General features: G+C 42.4%; 1 protein-coding gene across 11 annotated transcripts in view; it reads right to left on the bottom strand.

Annotated features, from left to right (window-relative positions):
* Window positions 1–24447, bottom strand: part of ATE1 (arginyltransferase 1) — a 183981-nt gene that overhangs the window by 99064 nt on the left and 60470 nt on the right. For all 11 annotated transcript variants that reach the window (XM_078853862.1, XM_078853863.1, XM_073354189.2 and 8 more), the window contains 2 exons: window positions 16519–16700; window positions 1710–1809 (listed from right to left, as the gene is read on the bottom strand). In XM_078853862.1, coding sequence (XP_078709988.1) covers window positions 1710–1809; window positions 16519–16700 — 282 coding nt within the window. The remainder of the gene's footprint in view (window positions 1–1709; window positions 1810–16518; window positions 16701–24447) is intronic.

The following is a 24447-nucleotide window of genomic DNA, read 5'->3' as shown; positions in this document are numbered from 1 at the left end:
AATATAATTGCAGAATGGCTGTGGAGGTCAGTCATACATTTGCACCATTTAGTCTTTACAGTTTGATAGCTTGTTGGCTACTTTAGTAAGTTGGCTTGTGTGTGAGCTTTCCTCCACCCTGGATGCAAAGTTCATCTTGCCAGTAAAGTTACTGCCAGTGGCTGACAGGTGATTCTTAATAATGATATCCTAAAGAGTTGAGAGATAGTGTTTGTCTTATCAGTTATAAATAGGTCTCTCTTCTTATTCAGATACTTTATTAAGTTAAATACATTCCTCTACAAATGTTGCATTGCATAATAGATTAGGGATGTTAAACTGTGGTGCCTTAATGGTCATGAGTCATCCCAAACTTCTAATGTATACCAAAAATCATGGCAAGTAATTAAAACCCATAGTTTCAGCAACTGATGTGATACTCTAAGGAGACATGAAGTCAGAGGTGGTATTTTGCTATTCACTGACTTGTCTACAAATGTAACTGTTTCTTTGGTTTGGCTGGTGAATGCAGATGATAAACTGACGCTGGCAAAAGAAAAAGGGATGGTCACTTTTTTAAACAAAACCAGGCTTGTTTTGTCAGCTAGAGAGAAACGAGTAATCATGGACACATGCTGAACGTGGGTCACAGCAAAATTGAGATGGCTCTTGCCTCACTTTCAATTAGACAGCTTAGAAGCTTTTTTAGACATTAGAGCGCCCTGGTATCAGAAACTGAAATCTCAGCAGGTCTATTAGCATCCTTTCTACCAATCAGCACTCAAAATAAATGCAACTCTGACTGCATTCAAACTTTATATTAGTTATTTTTGAACAGAAGTGGCAATGAGCTTTTTACCTTCAGCTGTATTCCTTTCTGTTGCTAGAAAAAGATGTTTCAGCCAGCAAAAGAAATCTATTAATACAACACATTTATTTTGCTATGTTTCATTGTTCTGTAGACTTTTGGGGAACATACAACAAAACTGAGATCAAGAGTTGAGTAGGATTCAAAAAAGAATTTACATTCATAGAGATAATGAGAGCACCCAGATTCACACTAGATTTAAAAAAAAATAGAAGGGACAAAACCCTCATACTTCAGGACATAAGCTGATTTAAACTAACATGGGTTAAGAACAAACTTCTGATGGGTTGGTTATTCCAAACTCTCTACTATGGGATTCTTGCACCTTTTTCTGAGCAATCTGCTGCTGGACACTATCTGAGACACAATACTCAACTAGGTGCCTACTGGTTTGTTCCAGTACAGCACTTCCTGTGTCCCTATTACAGAAAATTAAATGGGAGAAACCCAAGCATACCTAGGAGCTATGAAGGTATGTTAGTTGTTGCCCAACATTTCCATATTCAGTCACATGTGATTTAAAAAACAAAACAAACAAAATGACAAGAGTACACTGCATGACATATTGCAAATCTGGTACACCCAGGTAACCAGTCATATGACATACTCCTGTCTGACATCCTTGAAAGCTTCTCCTAGTGAAAGAAATTTTTAAGCCAACTTGTAATAAATACCACATACAAATCAATTTGAAAAAAAAAATTCATTCGTAAGCCAAGTTAAATAGTAGCCAACATTCGACTATAACCCTGCAAAGTCCATGTTAACATCCAGTATGAGAATTATAAAATAGTATGATGATCACAGTCAGACATTTCAAACAGCATGAAATATGCTAATATAGTAATAAAAACACTTTTACCTTATATCTCATTTTAGGACACGAATGAATGTAGAAACCCATATAGTAATAGCACAGCTCAGAAGCTTTTTCATGGAGTTGCCTAGTGAAAGCAATTTCCCTGTGAAAGTGAAGAAAAAGGAATAATTTTGAATGCAAGTCTTCATAGATACATGTACCCTTTTTATAAAGGAAATACACTACAGTTACCTAACTCTTGGCTGAAGAAAAGCACAAAACTCTAGTCAAGTAAAGAATGAAAATTGTAAACTCAAAAGCAATTTTATTTCAAAACCACAAAAACTCAAAACACCATTTCAAACAAAAGAGCCTCATTTTTGGCCTACCAATTGGCTGATCTGAATTCAAATAGCAAGAGGTTAAAGGCACCCATTTAACAGGTTTCTTGTTCTATAGAAATCCGGCCCAGTAATTATATAGAGACAGGCTAAAACAGTACACGCAAACATCAGAGCATTTTTAAAATCAACAAGTTTCAAGGAGAAGCTTCTTGTTTATTCTATTGTGTGTTCTAGCGATTTATATGCAAATATTTCCATCTTCATGCAGCAAAAGCTATTTTTCACGTATATAGTGCCTGTTCATATGACTTCCTCATGTAAATTAGGAGAGAAAAACATCACAATACTTCACAATAAGTTTCTCTTTTTATTATACTGGCACTGGGCACTGCTGCTATAGTAAAAGTTTTGTCAGTGTTTCCATTATCATGCTTTTTTTTAAAGCATTTGTAACTTGGAAGTTTAAATTTGCATCTGGCTGAAACATGGATGGAAGCTCACCACTCTCAGTGTCTAATGGATCTGTGTGTCCATGTGTGTTTGAGAAGGAAAGGGGATAAGCAACATTTGTTTTTAATTCCTTTAACTGTTCAATTACTAATGTGGATATTGCGAGATATTGAGATCCTAATATGTTTAACTTTTTAAAAATTACATGATGCTTACATATAATGGAAACTAAGTGTTTTATTAAATGTACTCTATACCTATGCATATATTCAATTCAAATAGAAAACTTTTGGACACAATTGCAGAGGGCTGGTCCTTTCAGATGAGTCATGGAGCAGCGTACCAGTCATAGGCTCCGCTAAGGAGAATGAGCTAACCCAGTTCCACCCATGAGTAGTTAATTATCTAAGTGGCTGGATGGCAGCTAATTAGCAACACTTGGGCCTTATAAAATGGCTGAGTAGAGTCTGGCACTTGGAACCACAGGGAGTGAGTAGGCTCTCATGTAAGGTCCTGAGCTAGCCCCTTGAAGGGAAAGCTTAACTCCAGAGGGAACGGCTCAGGGGTCAGCACTATAACCCAGAGAAGAGAAAGACCAGGGCAATCCAGACAGGGACTGGGAAAAGGGCCCAGAAAGGGACTGAAGAGAAGCTCCAAACGGCAGAAGAACATTTTTGTTTGTTGGGATGCTTTAGTTTCTTGTTTTGTGACTTGATTGGAGGGTTAAGACCCCTCTCTAGAACTGACTAGAGCACAGAGAGCCAAGATAACTCACCTTGAGGTGAGAAACGGAGGTAGGGAGTGACTACAGTGCAACACAGGGCCAGCAGGGGGTGATACAGGACAGTCACTCTCCAAGACAGATAACAGTTTCTGCACGTGTTTAAAATCCAGCCAAATAAAAGGGCATTTAAGAGCTTAGTATGAATACTATAGGCAAAATAAAACCTTTTAAAAGTAATTACAATGTGATTTAAGCAATGTTAATATTTCCATTCAGATTACTTTGGGTCCAACTAAACAATTGCTAAACAAAAGCTGGCATTTAAAATGAAAAACACTATCTTTATATTTTAAAATCTTTTCAGTTATAATTTTCTTTTTTTCTTATGGAACCATGTTGCATGTAGATTCAACCAGATGAAAGCAAGAACATTCTTAGTTAAGGCTGCCACTCCATCTTTAATTTACATATCATATGACTGTGCCGTCCATATACAGTACGTGTAAAAGGGACAATGGAGCCCTTTAACTACCTTTTATAAAACATCAGTGTGTGACCTTTTTTAAAAATGATGCACATTTAGTAAAAGTACAGTATACTTGTAAGCTATAATCCCCTACTGCGTCCACATTAACTAAATTAACATAAAACTCTTAACTAGTATTTCAATGCTACATAAAATAGTTCAATTAGAACTTGAAATATATTTGTTCTGTAAAAAATGTAGAGTACTATGAAGTGTTAATTTTCATGACATTAGGTAGTATTCAAAAGAGGGTGAATTTCATTCTGGGAATGGGAATAGTGCAATTCTAAGTGTATTTTTGATCAGTTTATATCATGTAGTGAAAATCATTAATGCTGATATCTTACTAGTAACTTTCTACTCCTCTCCTTGTTCTTTACTTGTGTTTCTACACTACTTAGTCAACTTCAGATCTCTTCCTTTCTACACGCTCAGCAACATACATTCTCAACAGCATATAGTGGAAGTGACAAAACTAAAGTAGTTCCAATCTCCTCAGAGTAAAATTGGTAACAGGTTTTATAATATCAGGTTCCTTTGCGATTTCCTAAATTCTCTCTAACTCTGTGTGTGTGTGCACACGCGCACGTAAGAAGAGTAACACTATGTTGGCCCCTTCTAATACCATTGGGAATTCAGCTTTACTGCCTCAAACGCAGCACGATTTATAAGCTGGCCTCTCAGCTTGTTGAGCCATGAAAGTGTGTTGTGCCTACATAAAGTTTAGAATTTATTATGTAGGAAATTTAGATCATTCCAAACATTCACGTGCATGGTCTATGTCAATCTATTGTTAAATAAAGAAATGTGATACATACAAAAATATATAAAAACAGTCCTAAAATACAGCACTCTTTCATGTGTTCAGCACCTTTGAAAAATCAGGTACCGTTTATTTAGGTGCCTAACTTTACGCAACACAATTTGGGTTGATGAAGTATTCAGTGAGTCTTGTCATGGTCTCTGCTTAAATGATGTTGTGACAGTTTGGGAAAGTTCTTTATGTAAAACTTACAACTTCGGGTTGAAGTTTATGAAACTACTGTATCACTGATTGCATCACTGTATATTGTAGCAGCCATTTGCTAACTGGGTGTGTGTCATGAACCGCCCAGACTAGGTCAGGGGAGGTGTGACAGGAATAATTATAAAAGTTGTTAACCTGAATGCAATGGTCTTCCATTCAGATGGAGGCACTCTACAAGAATGAGACGGCTGCAGCCTAGAAGAAATCCGTTCTCCCCATGCATGTCAATAGGGCTTGGGGAGTGGTGGGCCTGAGCAATGGAAAGTCCTCGGGGGGGGGGGGGGGGGGAGGGAGAATAGGAACAAAGACAAGGGCATTAGGAGCTGCTGTTAAAAAGTGACATGTTCTCTGACATGTTCCAGCAGAGCGGTCCAAAAATTATGAAGACTTGGTGGAAGGGAACTGTGTAGAGATCCCTGTGTACTGTGATTTCTTGTGCTTTCACTATGAGTAAAGTGTGATTAGAAAGTCCTCTGAGAAGTCTGTATGTTACTTACTTCAATCATCACATACTCCTGAAGTGTTGAACTATAAACCAGAGTACCCAAGAGGGTGAAGCTCTGAGGAAGGTGTGCTTGAGCAACTGGGGCATCCTGGATAGTGGTGCCAGGACTCATGCACGTTACACCCGGTGCGTACCACTGGCAGGGGCAGAGCCACAGGAGAAGGGCAAAGGAGCATTTGGCCCCCACCCCTTTTGAAATGCGCCACCCCCCAAACAGAATGTCATTGCAATCTGGTGCCCCAAGCCATACCACCACTAACTGAAATTTGGTCATGACAGCAAGGCAACTGGGCCAAACCAGAATGGTACCATGCTAAGTTAAAGTGAAAGTGGTTCAGTCATACATACCATGTGAAAATTTTGGGGGGCTTCTCCTGGTCTCCGGGGCCAGCATTGGTCCACGGAGCCCAAGGGAGCTGGATTGAAAAGTCCCATTCCCTAGAAGTTGTACAAGAATCTATGCCTGAGAAGTGTGCCTGAGAAACCAGAGACTGTAGCTGGAGCACACCCAGATCCAGGGGAGCTTAAAAGCACATGGATCCAGTGCACTGGTCCATATATAGCAACCTGGAGAGTATGTTTCACGTAAACAAAAAACACCTTCACAATAATTGGAAATAAAAAAAATTGAAGGAATAATATTTTTACAATTGCAGACGGCTTTTTTCCTCCCCATAGACATCTTTAAATGGTAAAAGCCTAATTTTTACAATAAGAGCCTCAGACATATACAAAGGTAAACTAATCAGTATGGATTTAATCCTGCAAACCTTATTCCCGTTAAGCAGTACCACTGCCTATTCGCATAGTCCAGGCATACCATCATGAGGTTGATAGTCAATATAACGTTTTAAACTTCATAGCTTTACTGTATCAAGTTTTGTAAAATCAAATCTAGTAAGATACTGAACCTGGAAATGGATTTACTAAATTTATGCTACTGAAGTGGGAGGCTAAGTAACTCAAAAAAATATTAGACTATAGGAGACCATGATCCCATTGTGAACTCTTGTTTGCCTCCCTGTTCTGTACATAGTAACTCATATAAAGGTGTCAGTTCTGTGCAGAAGCATGGAGCTTCTCATCATTAAAAAAAATTAAGGTTAAAATATCTTTTCAATTAGTAAAGAGTTATAAAGATTCTGTTTTGATCACTATGCAATGTGATTAGGGATCTTTTGGAAATGACAAGTGTACACCTTTATACAATCAAACTCAGTAAAGGAAATCAGTAATGTCAAGAAATATTAAAAGTGCATTCCCTGTGTTTAAGCCAGCAATGCCCCTCTGCCATTTACATTGGCCAAACTGGACAGTCTCTAAGCAAAAAAGAGTAAACTGACACAAATCTGACATCAGGAATCGTAACATTCAAAAACCAGCCGGAGAACACTTTAACCTCTCTGGTCACTCAGTAATAGACTTAAAGGGGGCAATTTTGCAACAGAAAAGCTTCAAAAACACACTCCAACAAGAAACTGCTGAACTGGAATTAATTTGCAAACTAGATACCATTAATTTAGGCTTGAATAGAGATTGGGAATGGCTGGATCATTACACATATTGAGTCTTTTTCCCCGTGTTAAGTATCCTCACACCTTCTTGTCAACTGTCTGAAATGGGCCATCTTGATTATCACTACAAATTTTTTTTTCTCCTGCTGATAATAGCTCATCTTAATTAATTAGCCTCTCAGAGTTGGTATGGCAACTTCCACCTTTTCATGTTCTCTATATGTATAGATATATGTTCTGTATCTTACTATATGTTCCATTCTATGCATCTGATGAAATGGGCTGTAGCCCACGAAAGCTTATTGTCAAATAAATGTGTTAGTCTCTAAGGTGCCACAAGTACTCCTGTTCTTTTTGTGGATACAGACTAAAACGTCTGCAACTCTGAAAAATATTATAGACTATTTTAGAATAATGCTGTTACGCTGCATTACATTAGCTGAGCACACCACACAACTAACAAGACCTAGTTCCAGTTCAGTTTCCTCTCCCATCCTGCTTCGTGACCTATGACTTTGCCCAATCCTCTCTCCCATTGTCTTTTTCTCCCATTCTTGACTTTGTGCATTTTTTCATTCTATTGTTAGAAGAGCCTCTCACGAAGCAACTTCACTCTTCAAAAATTTATTTATTTCATTTCACTTTCCAACATGCTCTTCTGCTCCCACTCAGTTAGTAGTTTGTATGCCACCTGTTTAAACCAGGGCGTAAGCTCCTCCAGGCCAAAGACCTTGCCTTCTTAATGTCTGCATTTCTAAAATGTCATATTCATTAATAACATTGTGACATCATACACCAAGCGAGCACAGGAACATAGGTCCCTCCCCTCAGGATCTTATATACTAAAAGTACAACTGATATATGGATACAATAGGGCAGGTATACAAAAATACAAACCAAGCTATACAGAGAATAGTGTCAGCACATATCCTCGAAGTGCCTCACAGTACATGTGGAGCTTCAGAAAAAAATTGACAGATAAAGATAAGAGCTTAGTATTCACCTGCCTTTGCTCTTTCTCTATAGGGTCTCCAAACTTCAACTAGTTTTCTACCTACAGTATCCTTAATGATTAAATGAACAATGGGAAACGGTTGTATGTAGTGTAGTTGTAGCCGTGTTGGTCCCAGGATATTAGAGAGACAAGGTGGGTGAGGTAATATCTTTTATTGGACCAACTTCTGTTGATGAGAGAGACAAGCTTTCGAGCCACACACAAATGAAGAGGAGTTTCTCTCATTTACCAACAGAAGTTGGTCCAATAAAAGATACTTCTTCACCCAGCTTGTCACTCTATGGGAAACTAATTATTTTCACCTGGGCTAGTATACCTCTAAATGTATCTTGTATATCTACTTGTTTTGGAAACCCTATATGCTTTTCTAGAGCTAATGCAGGCAAATGAACTGAGTAGCCATTCTCTGTTGGTGCCCTGAAAATACCCTTTCACTATCGGTACAGCCCTAACCTCTGCAGAACTCTGGATATTGGTTGTCTGTGATGACTATGAGGAGAATTAGTGTGTGACATGGTCAAACTGATGAGCTAGGAAGATGATTTTTTCATCAGCATATTTAAAGGTTTTAAGGGAGACAAGATGGCATTAGTCAAAACCAGAAAGGAGGTGGCTGCAATAGTCAAGATGCAAGATTACGGAGTGCCCAGCTGAGAGTTTTAGCTGTGTGAATAAATATGTAAGGTTGGATCTTAAGAGTTGTACAGGAAAAAGCAGCAAGATTTAGGTAAGTCCTGGACTTCAGAGTCTAGAGAGAGTGAGTCAGCGATGAAGTGGAGAGTACAGGCCTTAATGAGAGAAAGGAAGGATGTTGTCCATGATGACTGAAAAAGTGGGAAACGTGTATCAGGGGAGGGAGAAGAGATTAGTTTTGGTCCTTGTTGAGCTTGAGTTGACAGCTGCATATTTACAAGCAGATAACAGAAAAATCTGAGATTTTAGTTTGAATAGATGGAGCAGTTGCCAGCAAAAATATGATAGTTAAAGCCATCTTTTGAATTAGATCACTTAGAGATAAGGTGTAGAGACAGAAAAGGAGAGGGCCAAGAATGTAGCCCTGTCTGACCTCCACTGAAAGTTGGAGTGGGGAATTTGTAACATGGTGGCTTATCCTATGGGCAGGAGAGCCAGGAGCTAAGCCAACCCTAATTACAGGATGAGCCCCACTTTCCAGATTTCATGGTAATTGTATATTAATGTATGTATCTAACATTCTATAGTCTGCATTTCACAATCAGTAATAGCTTCCTTGCTGAAAAAAATTTTATTTTTTATTAAATGTAGAATGGATATCCACAATGAAATGGATATACTTTTCCTTGAGTTCAGATTTTGTCATCCTTATTCATGTGCAACAGGTCCTTAACTCCTCAATTAGCCCCACTGCAGATAGTAAACACCAGAGCTAAGTGAATAAATGATTTTTCAGTTCTCTGGCCCTTCCAAAAGATAATGAAACAATATAATTTTGATTCAGATTAAACAAAACCAAAAATTGAAAACATTTCAGCAAATTGAAAAAATCCATTCCAGGTCAGACAAAACATGTTTCACTCTCTCCAAAACATTTTGTTTCAAGCATTTTTAAAGCGATAGATTAACACAATAGGAGGAAGAAATGGTGGTGGTCATTATGAATTGCCACTATGAACGATGATGAATAGCCATTGGGCCAGAGAGAGACAATAACTTTAGCACCTGGTAGTTAGGGCACTCACATAGGATGTGGGAGACCCAAGTTCAAGTCCCAGCTCCACTGACTATTTAAAACTATTTATAATCTGCTTCAACAGGACAGATTGAGACACCCACATCGGAGTATCCCATGGCCCCGTGGCTAGGCCACTCTCCTGCAGTGTGGGAGAAAAAAAGACAGTTACTTTTTCCGTAACTGGCGTTCTTCGAGATGTGTTGCTCATGTCTATTCCACAATAGGTGTGCGTGCTCGCCATGTGCAGCAGTGCTGTACACTTTTCCCCTAGCAGTACCCATAGGGGAAGCGCCCCAGCAACCCCTGGAGTGGCACCTCTATGGTGCCTTATAAGGGGAGCTGCGCACTCCCCCCACCCTCAGTTCCTTCTTGCCAGACAACTCCGACAGAGAGGAAGGAGGGCAGGATGTGGAATACACATGAGCAACACATCTCGAAGAACACCAGTTACGGAAAAGGTAACTGTCTTTTCTTCTTAGAGTGATTGCTCATGTGTATTCCACAATAGGTGATTCCAAGCTATATCTGGGTAGGAGTTTACAAATTCCCGGAACAGAGTACGTCCCTGCTGAACCCGGCGTGATCCCTGGTTTGGGAGACGATCGCATAGTGCGAGGTGAACATGTGAACCGAAGACCACACGGTGGCCCTACAATGTCCCGGATGCGGACGAGGGCTAGGAAGGCAGCTGACGAGGCCTGCGCTCGAGTCGAGTGCGCCTTTACAATCAGTGCTGGGGGAACACCTGCCAGATCATAACAGGTGCAGATGCACGAAGTGATCCAGTTGGAGACACGCGGAGTGGAAATTGACCGACCCACCCCTCATGCGCTCAGCCGAGGCAACGAACAATTGCGAGGACTTCCTGAACGGCTTAGTCCACTTGAGGTAGAAAGCCAGAGCCCTTCACACGTTGAGCGTGTGTAGGGGGGCGTTTCTCACTGCATGCGTGAGGCTTGGGGCAGATTTCAGACTGCCAGGTTTCTAGTCCTGGAGCCTGGGCATCATTGCAGTACCACGGAACCAAAGTAAAACAAGTGCGGAGCGGGAGCTAGACAAAGCTTGGAAGGAGTTTGCCCAAGATGTACAGGAAGTACCCAGAGAGCCAGTTCCCCGCGGTACCTTGGCTTTATGGGCCCTTAAGCCTTACGGCAGGAAATGTCCTAACCCAGTCTTAGGCGGAGACCATCTTAGGGAGGAACGCAGGATATGGGCAGAGCTGAACCTCGTCCTTATGAAAAACTATGCATGGGGGCTCCGAAGTCAGGGCCCTGAGCTCCGAGACCCGCATGGCCGACGTGATAGTGACCAGGAAGGCCACCTTCCATGAGAGGTGAGACCAGGAACACGCTAATAGCGGCTCAAATGGGGGCCCCTTGAGACGAGACACCACCAGGTTCAGGTCCCACTGTGGGACCGGGGCCTAGCATATGGGAAAGACGGTCCAACCCCTTGGGGAAGTGATCAGTCACAGCATGGGGAAATACTGTGTGCCCCTGCATTGGCAGATGGAAGGCCAATATGGCTGCCAGGTGCCCCTTGACTAACGAGGGCGCCAGGCCCTGGGCTCTAAGGTAGAGAGGTAGTCCAGGACAAGCTGGATCGGAGTGGCCACTGGGGAGACACTATTCAGCCGCCCATCTGGAGAACCGAACCATTTTGCCAAGTAGGCATGGCGTGGAGGGCTGTCTGTTTTTCAGGAGGACATGCTGGACCCTTTCTGAGCACGTCCGTTTCCCTCTACCTAACCATTGAGCAGCCATGCTGTGAGATACAGAGCTGTTGGGTTGGCTAGAAGAGATGCCCTGGTCCTGGGAGAGCAGGTCTGGGTGGAGTGGCAATGGCCGCGGCGGAGCAACCGCCAGGCCTGTGAAGGTCCCGTACCAATGTAGCCTGGCCCCGGGGCAACCAGGAGGACCTGTGCCTTGTCTGTCTTTTTGGGTTTTTTTTTTCCCCCATGACCCTGTTGATCAGTGGGAATGGGGGGGAAGGCATAGAGAAAATTGGTCTGACCAGGACAGGCAGAAGGCATCCGAGATAGCGCCCCGTCCCAGTCCCCGCCCCGCCCCCAGAGAAGAACTGGGGACAGCGCCGGGTCTGCTGCAGCCCCACATGAGGAAAAGCTGGTGAGCCATTTCCAGGTGGAGAGACCATTTGTGTTGGGAGGAGAAGTTCCTGCTGAAGCGATCTGCCCATGTGTTCCGGGCACCTGGCACATGGAAGGCCCTCAGGCAGATGTCGTAGACTATACAGAAATCCCACAGCTTGAGGGCTTCGCGGCAGAGGGCCGGGTCCCACCTTGCCTGTTGATATAGAACATCAAGGCCGTGTTGTCCGTGAGGACCTGGACCACCTTGCCCTGTAGGTGCAGGCAGAAGGCCACGCATACTAGGTGTACCGCCCTGTGTTCCTTGACGTTTATGTGTAGGGACAGATCCTGTGCCGACCACAGACCTTAGGTCTGAACGTTCCCCACATGGGCCCCCCAACCCAGGTCCGACGCATCGGACACCAGCTTCAGCGTCCTGTCCCGGAACAGGACCCCTTGGAGCATGTTGCTTGGGGTGGACCACCACCACAGTGAGGCGATCACCAAGTCAGGCACGGTGAGGACCTTGTCCATCCTGTTCCTGGCCTAGGAGAACTCCGAATGGGGCTCCTCCAGCTCTGGATGGCCTTGGAGTCTGGTGTGGTGGACCATGTACGTGCACGCTGACATGTGACCCAAGAGCTGGAGGCAAGCTCTGGCCATAGTCACCAGAAACCTTGTGACTGTGTCGATGAGCCCTTTTAGGGTCTCGAACCTATCCGGTGGGAGGGAGGCTGCGGCCGATGAGTTGTCCAGGAGTGCCCCATAAACTCTATGCATTGGACTGGGACTAACGTGGGCTTGGCGTCATTTACCAACAGGCCCAGGGCGGCGCACGTGGACAGTAGAAGCGTCACGTGATCCCTCACCTGTGACCTGGAGCTGCCCTTGACCAGCCAATCATCCAGATACGGAAAGGTCTGGACCCCCCAGCACCTGACATACATTTTGTGAATACCCTGGGGGCAGTGGATAGGCCAAACATGAGGACCATAAACTGGTCATGGTTCTGCCCACCAGGAAATGGAGGACGTGTCTGTGCCCCTCAAAAACGTGAATGTGGAAGTATGTGTCCTGCAGATCGAGGGCAGTGTACCAGTCCCCGGGGTCCACGGAGGGGATGATGGAGGCCAGTGAGACCATACGGAACTTGAGCCTTACCATGAACTGGTTTAGATCCCGCAGGTCCAGGATAGGCCTGAGTCCTCCTTTGGCCTTTCAACTGTGACCACTCCGGGAGGAAAGCACACAACCAATTGTAGAAGGGAAGCTTCATGGAGGGGAGGAGCGGGGAAATCCCTGGGGAGAACTGGCAGGGTGCCCCCGAGCGTCCCATCAAAACTGCCTTTTTCCCCACCTGTTTGCCCTTGGAAGACCCAGGTTGCGGGGCAGGCTGTGACTGCCTCTGAGGGCACCTTTTAGAGACCCTCCATTTGTTATAGGCGGCCTCGTACTTTGGCTGAGTGGAAGCCTGTTGCGACCTAAACCTAAAAAAAAAAAAAAAGACCTAAACCTAGATTTGGCCAAAGCCGGGACATAGAGACCCAGAGTCTGGGGGGTGGGCTGGGCTCCTTCATGCCATGCAGCTTTGTATCCATTTGCTCCATAAACAGAGCTTTGCTGTCAAACGGTAGATCCTGCATGGCAGCCTGTGCTCCACTGGACAGCCCAGACAGCAGGAGCCACGACGCCCTTCTCCTGGACACCGCTGAGGCCCTGGAGCGTGCTGCCATGTCTGCCGCATACGAAGCTGCTTGCAGGGATGGTCTGGCAGCCGCTGTACCCTCCTCCACCAGCGCCTTGAACTCTTTCTTATCATACTCCTAGAGAGGATCCTTGAACTTGGGCAGGAAACCCCACAAATTGAATTTGTATCTGCCCAGGAGCGTCTGGTGGTTTGCCACCCGCAACTGAAAACTCAAGGGAGAATAAAGCCATCTCCTGAAAGAGTCCAGCCTCCGCAAAACTTTATTTTTTGGGGTAGAAGCTGGTTGGCCCTGCCACTCCCTGTGGTTGATGACTCCAGGGAGTTGGGTGCCGGGTGGGTGTAGAGGTACTCATGCCCCTTGGTGGGTACAAAGTACTTGCGTTCCGCCTTCTTAGAGATGGGGGCCAGCAAGCCGGTGTTTGCCACAAGACATTTGAAATTTTTGCCACCCTTCATGGAGGGCAAAGCTACCCTGCCCAGTGCCGAAGAGGGCACCACATTGAACAGGGCATCCAAGGGCTCCTCCAACTCCTCTACCTTTTAAAAAGCTTTTGATGAGCCCTAAAGTCCTCCTGCGGGACGGACTGGGGCAGGGCAGTTATTGCCTCATCCAGGGAGGGCGAGAAGGCCAGCACAGTGCTCTGGGTGTCCGCTGGCACTGGGGGATGGATCACTTGGTCAGACTCTGGGCACGGTCCCGAGGACGTATGTTACACTGACCCCCCTCCTCGGAGGTCTGGAGAGGGAGGCCGACAGTGCCTCTGAGGATCTGGCTACTGAGCGGGCCCCCACTGGGGGCTGTGTCGGGGCCACAGTGCCCACTGGTACCATTGGGCCCGCCAAGGGGCCCGGGGCCACTGCACTGGCTGCGGCACTGACAGGCCCTGGTTGTTCGGCCTGGCTGGCCTGTCCCATGGAAGGGCGACTACAAGCGGAGGCCAGGCTGACAAACAACCTGCCGCTGTCTCAGGACCGGGAGGAACAGCGGTGCCGGGAACAACATTGCCCACGGGACCGCGACCTTGATGCGGAGGACTGGTACCATCTGTAGCTGCTGCTCCACGATGGGCTCAGACAGGCGGACTCGCAACTGCGAGATGCCAGCGATCGATGCCCTGGGCTGCGGCGGTGTTGCCTTGGCCGAGTCTTGGAGCGGGATTCAGAGTGGGAACGGCGTCAACGTCCATGCCATGACCAGCCGTGGTAATCCCTATGAGACATGGACCTCTGGCGATGTCTGCCTCGGTCCTGTCTGTACTCACTCCGTGACGCAGACTGGTGCCGAGAGTTTCAGACGGACAACACCCACCCAGACAGTCTGGTGGGAGTTGAGGGCTATGCCCTGAACTGTCGCTGGGTGGCGAACGGCGTTGGGAATGTTCCCTGGCCTGAGACCGGTGCCGAGCTGGGGGCGACTTTGGAGAACCCAGTGGTGGCTTGCCCCTGGAGCGAGGTGCCAATATCGGCAGCGCTCCTGGTACTGGCATGGACATGACGTCCCAGGCCACCTGCAGGGCCTCCGGCGTTTCCAAATTGGCTCGGCTACTCCGCCCGACGCGAGTCGGAGGCCTTGAGGCCGGAGGGGATCAAGGACTGCTTGACATGGGTCTAGTCTCTGCCCCTGGTTTCCCTCGCTGTCGCTACAAAGAAAGCGTTTCCTTTGCCTTCTTGTGTCCCATGTACAGGGAGCGGTGCCGACTGGTCGAAGGCTCCAGAAGGTCGCCGCGGTGCCCGGTGCTGACTTGGAACGGCACACCAGAGTTGGGGTCAGCGCCGACTCCATCAGAATAGCCTGGAGCCTAATCTCTGAGTCCGAAGTTTAAACGACTTGCAAATCTTGCAACGATCGCTGATATGGGTTTCTCCCAAACAGCGTAAACAGTCTGTGTGCTGGTCACTCCTTGGCATAGATTGCCTACAAGTGTTGCACGACTTAAAACCCGGGGCATGCCCTGGCCCGGGCACTCTAACTGAACAGCTAACTAACTACAGGTACTAACACTGAACAAACAAAAAGTTCTGGGGACGAGCTACAGCAAAGCTGGAGTAGAGTAGTTCCGATGCACCTTCAGTAGAGGCAAGAAGGAACTGAGGGTGGGGGAGCATGCAGCACCCCTTATACTACGCCATGGAGGCGCCACTCCAGGAGTCGCTGGGACGATTCCCCCTAAGGGTAAAACTTCCGGGACCTGTGCCGTGGCGAGCACGCACACCTATTGTGGAATACACATGAGCAATCACTCAAAGAAGTTCTGATACCTTCTCCATATCAGGCAGAGTGAGGACTTGAACAGGGGTCTCCCACATCCCACGTGAGTGGCCTAACCACTAGGCTAAAAGTTATAAGGATAGACCATCACCCCACTTCCTTCCTCCTCACTCACCTCTTCTCATTTTGTGAAGAGCATCTCAGTCCTGACAAAAATTTGTTTGTCTTATACTATTTGTTGAATTTGTATCAAATTTTTGAGTTTTGCTCAGCTGAAAAATGCATTTTTTGACAAATAGTTTAGTTGCTGAAAAAAATTACTGAAGTATAGTAAACACTGAAATCAATGAGACTACCTGAGGAGTGAAGGGCTACCTTACATGAGTAAGAGCAGGTCTGCACTTAAAGAAGTTAAGTGAAGATGCTCTTACACCAATGAGAGCGCTTCTCTCATTAGCATAGGTAATCCACCTCCGCGAGAGGCTGTAGATATGTCAACAGGAGAAGCTCTCCCACCAACATAGCGCTGTCTACACTGGGGGTTAGGTGGGCATAACTACGCTGCTCAGGGCTTTTTCACACCCTTGAGAAATGTTATACCAATATAAGTCTGTGGTGTAGTCCTGGCCTAAGAATGGCAAAATCTAATCTATTGTGATATAAAGCTTGATTAATAAAAAATAAAAACCTTCACTTAAAAACTCAATTTCCTAATCCAAATAAAAAGATGAAGCAAATAAGAAAACTTCAATTTCAATATTGTCTTCCCTCTTCTAAATGTAATTCTATATTTTCAATCTACATGGAACGTTTTATAGCTGCTTGAATACTAGTAGACAATGCTGAGAATGTTCAGAACTTAAGCAAAATCTCGAGTAACTACATAAAGGGATTTTTCCCCTAAAAGCTTCTCCCTCATCAAAATTAAACAAGAAACTCTTGCTTAATATCTCCAGTATAAGGTTTGGTTTGAAATACAGTACACAAACTCAAATTTAAGAGCAAATATCAATCACTACTAACTGAAGATCAAAAATGTTCTCCTCTTACCTTAATGCAGAGTAGACTCCCAAAGATAGGAAAGTATAGTCAGGATCATAGTACAGATACACAGAGGACACGCAATATGGAAGAACATCAATTACACCCACAGCAATTATCTTCCCATCTAGCCAATACTGCTGGTGAAAAGAACCATAACCACAATCAGGACCACTGGGAGGATTCTCTGCCTAAGGGAAACCAAAAAAAAGGGATAATTAGTGATTAAACAAGTTTTCTGTATAAACAAAACTGAAAAAAAGATAGCAGAGAACACCACACACAATGCAATCTTATTCCACACTACACGGGATGGACACACAATTTGAAGACCCTCCACTTCCATACTACCTTTGTTCTCTATCACTATTAAACAATAATGCAGTGTGAAATCTCCAGAAATACCTAAAATCTTGACTATCAAAATCAAATAAGATGGACAATCAATTCCTGTTTTGAAAATACATGCATTTCACAGAGTTAGCTTTATAGCTTGCAAGATGGTGTCAATGCATGGTTCTCGCTATAGTCACGATTATTAGTCTACACTTTCTGTACCAAACATCAGAAAAGTGATTCTGCTGAAATTAGGAGAAATCAAAATTATCTGCGTTTTTTCCAGATTGTTTTATGTGCAATTTAAAGCGGTATTGCAAACGATGCTTTTCCCTGATATGGTCGTGAGTCTTTTCCTACTTCTACCTTTATAAGGGACATGCCACCAAACATGTATGTCATTTAATGATAGCTCAGTGGTTTAAGCATTGGCCTGCTAAACCCAGGATTGTGAGTTCAACCCTTGAGGGGGCCATTTAGGGATCTGGGGCAAAAATTGGAGATTGGTCCTGCTTTGAGCAGGGGGTTGGACTAGATGACCTCCTGAGGTCCCTTCCAACCCTAACCTTCTATGATTAATAAATGCTTTATATTTCTTCCACTGTCATTCATATCCTCTTGTTAAGAATTTATTTTTAAAAATTGTATGTAAGATCAGGGTGCTGAAGAACCAAATTTAAGCTTTGTAGTCTTGCTTACTGTATAACAGAAGATAATTCTTGTTGGACTAAGCACTTAGAACTGTAAGCAATGTTCTTAGTTTATTAGCAATGGGGAGCAAGAAATAAAGCAGGAAAGGTCTGTTTTGACTCTTTTCCCTTCAAAGAAAGAAAGTGTGCAATCTTATCTTAACACCATGCATTGTTAAATAAAACAAATAGCTATTTACAATCTGAATACATGTAATGATTTTTGTGTAATATATAAAGGATCTAGCCTTAATGATTAAAGCCACCATTTAGACTGAATAGGTCCTACAGGGATCAAAGAATTTGTCAGAAAAAAGCTATGATATAGGAGCACATCTTTGAACTAGTGATATTATGTTAGTTTTGCAGTTGCTGGAAAGAGATTAGAATTACCCCTCCATGTCTGCTTTATGATTATTAGAACAAACTCATTTTTCTATAACAAGAAGCTCACCTGTAATCTTGTTCAGATGGGGAAAAAAACCCATAGTTCTTTTCTGATCAGTTGCTGGTATAGATTACCAATTTAAATGATACAAACTGACTCAAGGCTTCAATCGTGTAATCATGTAGCATAACACAGAGCGCTATATTAATATGAACAATTCTGTCTAAATGTGTAGGTTTGGGATTTTTATTATTATTATTAAAACTAATTTGGAGACTTATTTTTTGCTTCTCCCATTTTGGAAAAGTCAAAAATGTTCAGAAGTAGGACTCTGAGGAGCTCTTCTCAGGACTTGTCTACAGTGCCCCATTGTTCAGACTACAGGGGAATAAACAGCACTGTACACCAAAGGGCTGTTCTGTAACTCCCCTGTGTGTGGACACCGAGGACAGAACTAAAAGGTTTGTTTGCATTAATAGAGTTCTGTAAGAAGGATAGGGCAGTGTAGCCATAGCCTCAAATTCCCACATGTTGTGAAACACACATACATTTCCCCGAAAGGAAGGTTGGATGCAGGTCCAACATTGACTCATGCATCTATCACAGAGTGTTGCTAGCTAGGCTGTTAAATGCATACATGAATATATTATACAATATGGGTTACTGTCACTATGAGAACCTTAATTATTACTTCATATTCTCTGCCTTTTGGGTTTAAATATGTAACCTTGGTGTTACACTACATACGCTACTAACAAGTTGTGTATACCTTACTATCAGTAACACTGCTACACCGTTCTGATACACTATTCGCATTTTAAAAGGTCATGCTCTCTGTATGTTACCTAGGGCTTCCATTGCAAAATTATTTTCAAGGAAAAGTGCCAAGTTCAGTGAAGCACAAACTTTGAAGATGAGTATTCTGCTTTGTGGGGTTCAAAAAACAAACAGAAAAACAATCTTGGCAATGTGCTCTCATACTTAATAGAGTACAATACTTAAATTCCAGTAACACTTTTTGCTTTACTACAAATTGTCAGGATTTCTGAGGATATAATTTATGGTTTTATGGCAAGTATGTTTTGAGTATGGTCCCAGATCAACCCACAACTAACTGCGATGCAGGACAAGATTTTGTTCATGCCTCTTCATTTAATATATTACTTTCAGAATATGCAAAAAGAAAAGGAGTACTTGTGGCACCTTAGAGACTAACAAATTTATTTGAGCATAAGCTTTCGTGAGCTACAGCTCACTTCATCGGATGCATTCAGTGGAAAATACAGTGGGGAGATTTATATATACAGAGAACATGAAACAATGGGTGTTACCATACACACTGTAATGAGAGTGATCAGGTAAGGTGAGCTATTACCGGGGGCGGGGGGAGGTGTGGCAGTGGGGGGACGACCTTTTGTATTCCAAATACCAAAAATGATTCGTTATGTGACTTTGGCCAGAGAAATTCCATTTCTCAGTTTATCTTTAAAATTGGTACAATACTGTTCTCAGACAGGTATTGAGGCGCTTAATGTTTACAGTAATTTAGAGAATTCATAGTAACTAGTGGAGAAACTCAAACTGTAAAGTATTTGTTGCAGAAGAATCTTCAGAGCTTATCTTTTTTCTCAGCTCTCTAAAGAGAGGGCAGGGCAGGGTGGTTGGCTGTAGGGATATAATTTATTGTTGTTGTGTGTTTGTACAGACAGTCTAGTATGCAGATTAGGTAAGTATCTAAACCCAGGTTTCAGAGTAACAGCCGTGTTAGTCTGTATTCGCAAAAAGAAAAGGAGTACTTGTGGCACCTTAGAGACTAACCAATTTATTTGAGCATAAGCTTTCGTGAGCTACAGCTCACTTCATCGGATGCATACACAATTGGTTAGTCTCTAAGGTGCCACAAGTACTCCTTTTCTTTTTATCTAAACCCAGAGACTGGTTCTTCAAACTAAGAAGAAAACCATCTTCTAATTAAAATGTATTGCACAACTAACTTTGGCATGACATTTTCTTTACCGTTTAGTTCCCTTTAATCCTGAATTCCACAGTGTTCAACTTAATTATCCATCTTGTCATGTTTTTCACTGAACAACAAGTTCTTCAGAAAGAACTGCTTTTCACTCAATAAATCTGATATTACCTTCTATTGCCAACTGTTTTACATTACAACAACAGAAGGTGGGTTTAAGTGAAGAATTTTTATACCATAGCCTAGACTGAAGAGATGATGGGCAGTCAAATTTATTTTGATTGGTACCACATGTCAAAAATTAGTCACATGAGCAAAAATAATTTCAACTGACTTGTTTGGTAAAAGTGACTGAATTGTTCAAACAAGTAATTCCAATGATAAAGACCATGCAAGTAGTGTTTACAATATGACCATTTATAAAAGGCACAAGAGAAAGTATTTGGCTATAGTTATTACAAACTAAATGCATTGAACCAGAGCTAAGATTGGAGTACACTAGCAAGATTAACATCTTATTTAGGAAAGCTGCATGCCCTACATCTATATTTTCAAAATATTCCCCCATTTTCCAAAAAAATTATATGAATTAACCGTGTTAATATTAAACCTCTATATGGGACAATTTCAAGACTTTAAGGCCTAAAACTCAGATGTTTCTCCTTGCTTTTTCAACCAATAACTGCAGATTTCACCAATTGCTTTTTCAACCAATAACTGCAGTGTGGTATTACTAACACTAAATATGGAACTGACAGCTTGTGTATCAATAAAAAATGTGGACCTCAAACTATAGTGCATATACGCAGACTTGTTTCTATGAAGATCTATGCAGATCTTATATCAGTTATGTTTTTTCTTATATAAACTATTTGTTCATGCAGCAGCTACTCAAGACAAAAAACAAGTTATTTCTATATTATATCTAATGATTAATTCTTCATTAGGGATTATTTTCACATCCATGTCCCAAGAGAAAGCAACACTACTTTAAGCACCAGCTCCTCAGGTGGACCAGAGCTCTTCTTAACACTTTCTGCAAGCAGGCAGGGGTCAGTTTAGCCATTATTTCAAGATAGAACAATCTGCTCTAATTTGTGCTTGCTCTTATGTTCCACTGGTCCAGCATTGTTGGAGCATCACGCTCTTGCCCCTTGCATGCACTCAGACTGCACATCACCCTTTCAACAGATGTTGATAAGGCCCTCAGCAAGAAGACATGGACTGAAATATATTAAGAGCAATAAGTTTTTCTATTTTTGTCTTATTCCACCAAGAGAGGTGCAATAGAGGTGCATTTCTATTTGAAGAGTCACATCCCAGTACCTTAAATTTAGCAGAAAATGCTGTTTATGCTTTTGCATTACACAGCTTCAGAAACTAGTACTTGTGTTTCTTCTAAATTAAACTGCTTCCAATTTCTTCACACTTTAAAAAGTCAATCTCTGTGAAGCAGTAAAGTTGGAAGAGTAAACTTTTATCCACATGCAAAAAAAGTCTGAATTTAAATATCTGAAGTTAAAAACTGTCCAACAGGATTTGTTGAACTTTCAAAAAAAAGTATAGAGTATATAGAATAACATATAGCACAACGTATATAATAACATAACGTATATATAGAGTATATAGAATAACATTTCAGCTAACGTGCAGTTATTTTGTGAAGTAAAAGAATGCCTGTGTGTGCGCAGATGGCAGCGAGTAGAGGGAGAAGATGCATATACATCATCTCAATCAAAATGAATCAGTGAACCTCCGCAAAAGCAGCACAGATGTCAGGTACAGTATTTACTATTTATACCTTAAGTATTCCCACTGTTAATTCCCACCAATTCAATTATTGTAAAATATTATGAACAAATTCTATTTTACAATGAATTTTACAGGCATGCCAATAATTCCCAGCAAAGTTCTGGAATCTACATTATATTAAACCAAACCTCACCAAACAAAGTTTAATTTTACACATTTCCTCCTTTCATGCAAAGTAATCTTTTGTAACATATTGTTCCCCACACTCCCCAATATTTTAGTGAATGCTCAACTCCATTGAACTTGAGGTCTTACTTGTATTAAGTTCCATCTAGTGGCTTTTCAGGTATAACAGATCTAGAATACTAAGTCAATGTGAAATATTGATCTGTCCCTCCAGAAATGGGTTCATAGCACCTTGCACTATTAAAGTGTCCTTCTGGGACAATGTTTGGCACTCGCTATGCTAAGTACACAATAACTGACATCAGATGATTAAGACATATCGTACAGGGCTCACCTCATCTACCAGAAACACTGCACCCTAACTCTTATTCCACAAAAACTCTGAGTTATTCTGATTACTACAAAAAGTGCCACAGCTTCTAAAATTAACGAGTCAAGAAATCCAATGTCAAAACCACTCTGTTGAAACAGTCTGATGTTAGAAATAATATTCCCCTAGTAACGCAGTTTAAAATATTTATGCCTTCAGGGTTTTAATAAGAGGGTGTCTAAAGACAACATGGTCCAAGTGAAAAAAAATGGGGAATTTAAAAGCTAACAGTGTTTTTTCCCCTCATTTAATAAATTACATTAAAAAGAAAAACACCAGAGGAAAAAAAAGCTAAACCTCAAGCTGTGAGAGAGAATCACAACACAACTAGGTATGCTGTGATTAAGGGCTATATTATTAAAACCCCAGGCCCTCACAAGTCTGAGGCAAATGACCTTGAATGCTACCTTTTCTTCAAACAAGATCTAACATTTGGATTATTTTTATTATGGTATTTTAAAGGCAATGGGCTTGATTCAACCCTAGGTTAATAGAACATGGTGCAAACTGTTGGGTGGCCTGGCTCTAGGCCATCTGGTACAGCAGGAGCTGCTGGTATCTTGTACTATCCCAAGCCTTCAGACACTCCCCACCCACAGGGTGCTGTACCCTGAGTTAACAGACACTGACTCTCAGAAAGTAGCATAGTTTATAACTGAACAATTCATGCCCCACCACTGGCCATTAATTAACCTCTGCTAATATATCCTTATTTTATTATCTAGTGCAATACATTTGACAGTTTTGTTTGCTGTTTTTTAGCACAGGAAATAATGAGAAAGAAAAATATAACAAAATTCAATATTTATTTAGTTTGAATAGATTAGTTGAATATATTCTTGAAAATGTATCACATTTTAATTTAAGAAACAGGAAGGGAAAAGGGTAAAACAGTCTCAGGAAGTTTTTTGTATCAGCTAAACATAAGAAGAGAGGTAGAGTGATAGAAATAAGAACGTCCTATTACAATATTTTCTGCAGCAAATCTTGTTTAAGAGACCAACTAAGTAATTTAAATCCCAAAACACAAGAGTGTGGGATATCTGAATATACACCATACTCTCAGTGAACAAGTTGAAGTTTTATACAAAACCAAGCAAAATTAGTTCTTCCCCCCGACCCCGGAGGAGGGTTGAGGCTACCAGGTCTCAAATGCTAATATTAGGTATCAATATGAAAAAACTCAAGGATTCATTGGTGTGAAAATTATAAAGATTTATGGGTGCTATGGGTGCAATCAAAAATGTAGATTTAAGAACTAAAACCAGGACCAAAATTAAAAGATAAACTAGCTTATATCATGTTAAAAAAGTACAATAAAATGTATTTTTGTTACATATTAATTGCACTTATCATTCAACTAGCTACCAATTCTATAAACACCAGAGGGTTTGATTCTACTTTGACCTCATACCATACTGGCTATAAACTTTTACATCTCAATGTTGTATCATTAGTGCTTTAAATCATATTTAATATTAACTTATATCACATAATACAAGGATCAGCAACCTTTGGCATGCGGCCCGCCAGGGTAAACTCCCTGGCGGGCCGGTTTGTTTACCTGCTGCCTCTGCAGGGTCGGCCGATCACAGATCCCACCAGCCACGGTTCGCCGCTCCAGGCCAATGGGGGCTGAGGGAAGCGGCGGCCAGCACATCCCTCGGCCCGCACCGCTTTCTGCAGCCCCCATTGGACTGCAATGGCAAACCACGGCCAGTGGGTGCTGTGATCGGCCAAACCTGTGGATGTGGCAGGTAGCAAACCAGTCCGGCCTGCCAGGGAGCAGGCCGCATGCCAAAGGTTACCGATTCCTGATCTAATATATTGTATTGATCATAAGTCCAGTAATACAGTGGAACATGTTTGTAGTAAATTGTTATATTCAAACTTCACTTATGATAGTCAATGTCCCAGATCGCTTTAATGCATGTCAGTCACTTTCACTTTTCTTTTAGAAGCTTTACTTTATTTATTATTATTAATTTGTATTACCAGGGAAGCTAGGAGTAATGGCCCCGGACCGTATTGTGCAAGGCACTGTATATACACAAAACAAATGATGTATATACACAAAACAAAGATGGTTCCTGTCCCAAAGAACTTACAATCAAGGTAACGGTGTAGTTTTACTCCTATATAGTCCGGTCACTCTATCTGTTCCTGATGAATCTTGAAATACAGCGACTATCACTTGCCAGATGGAATGTAACGTTAGCCATAACAATTAAGGGATCATACGTTCTCT

The sequence above is a fragment of the Lepidochelys kempii genome, chromosome 7 (genome assembly GCF_965140285.1).
Source record: "Lepidochelys kempii isolate rLepKem1 chromosome 7, rLepKem1.hap1, whole genome shotgun sequence".
Classification (NCBI taxonomy): Eukaryota; Metazoa; Chordata; order Testudines; family Cheloniidae; genus Lepidochelys; species Lepidochelys kempii.
This window is presented reverse-complemented; position numbering and strand designations above follow the sequence as displayed.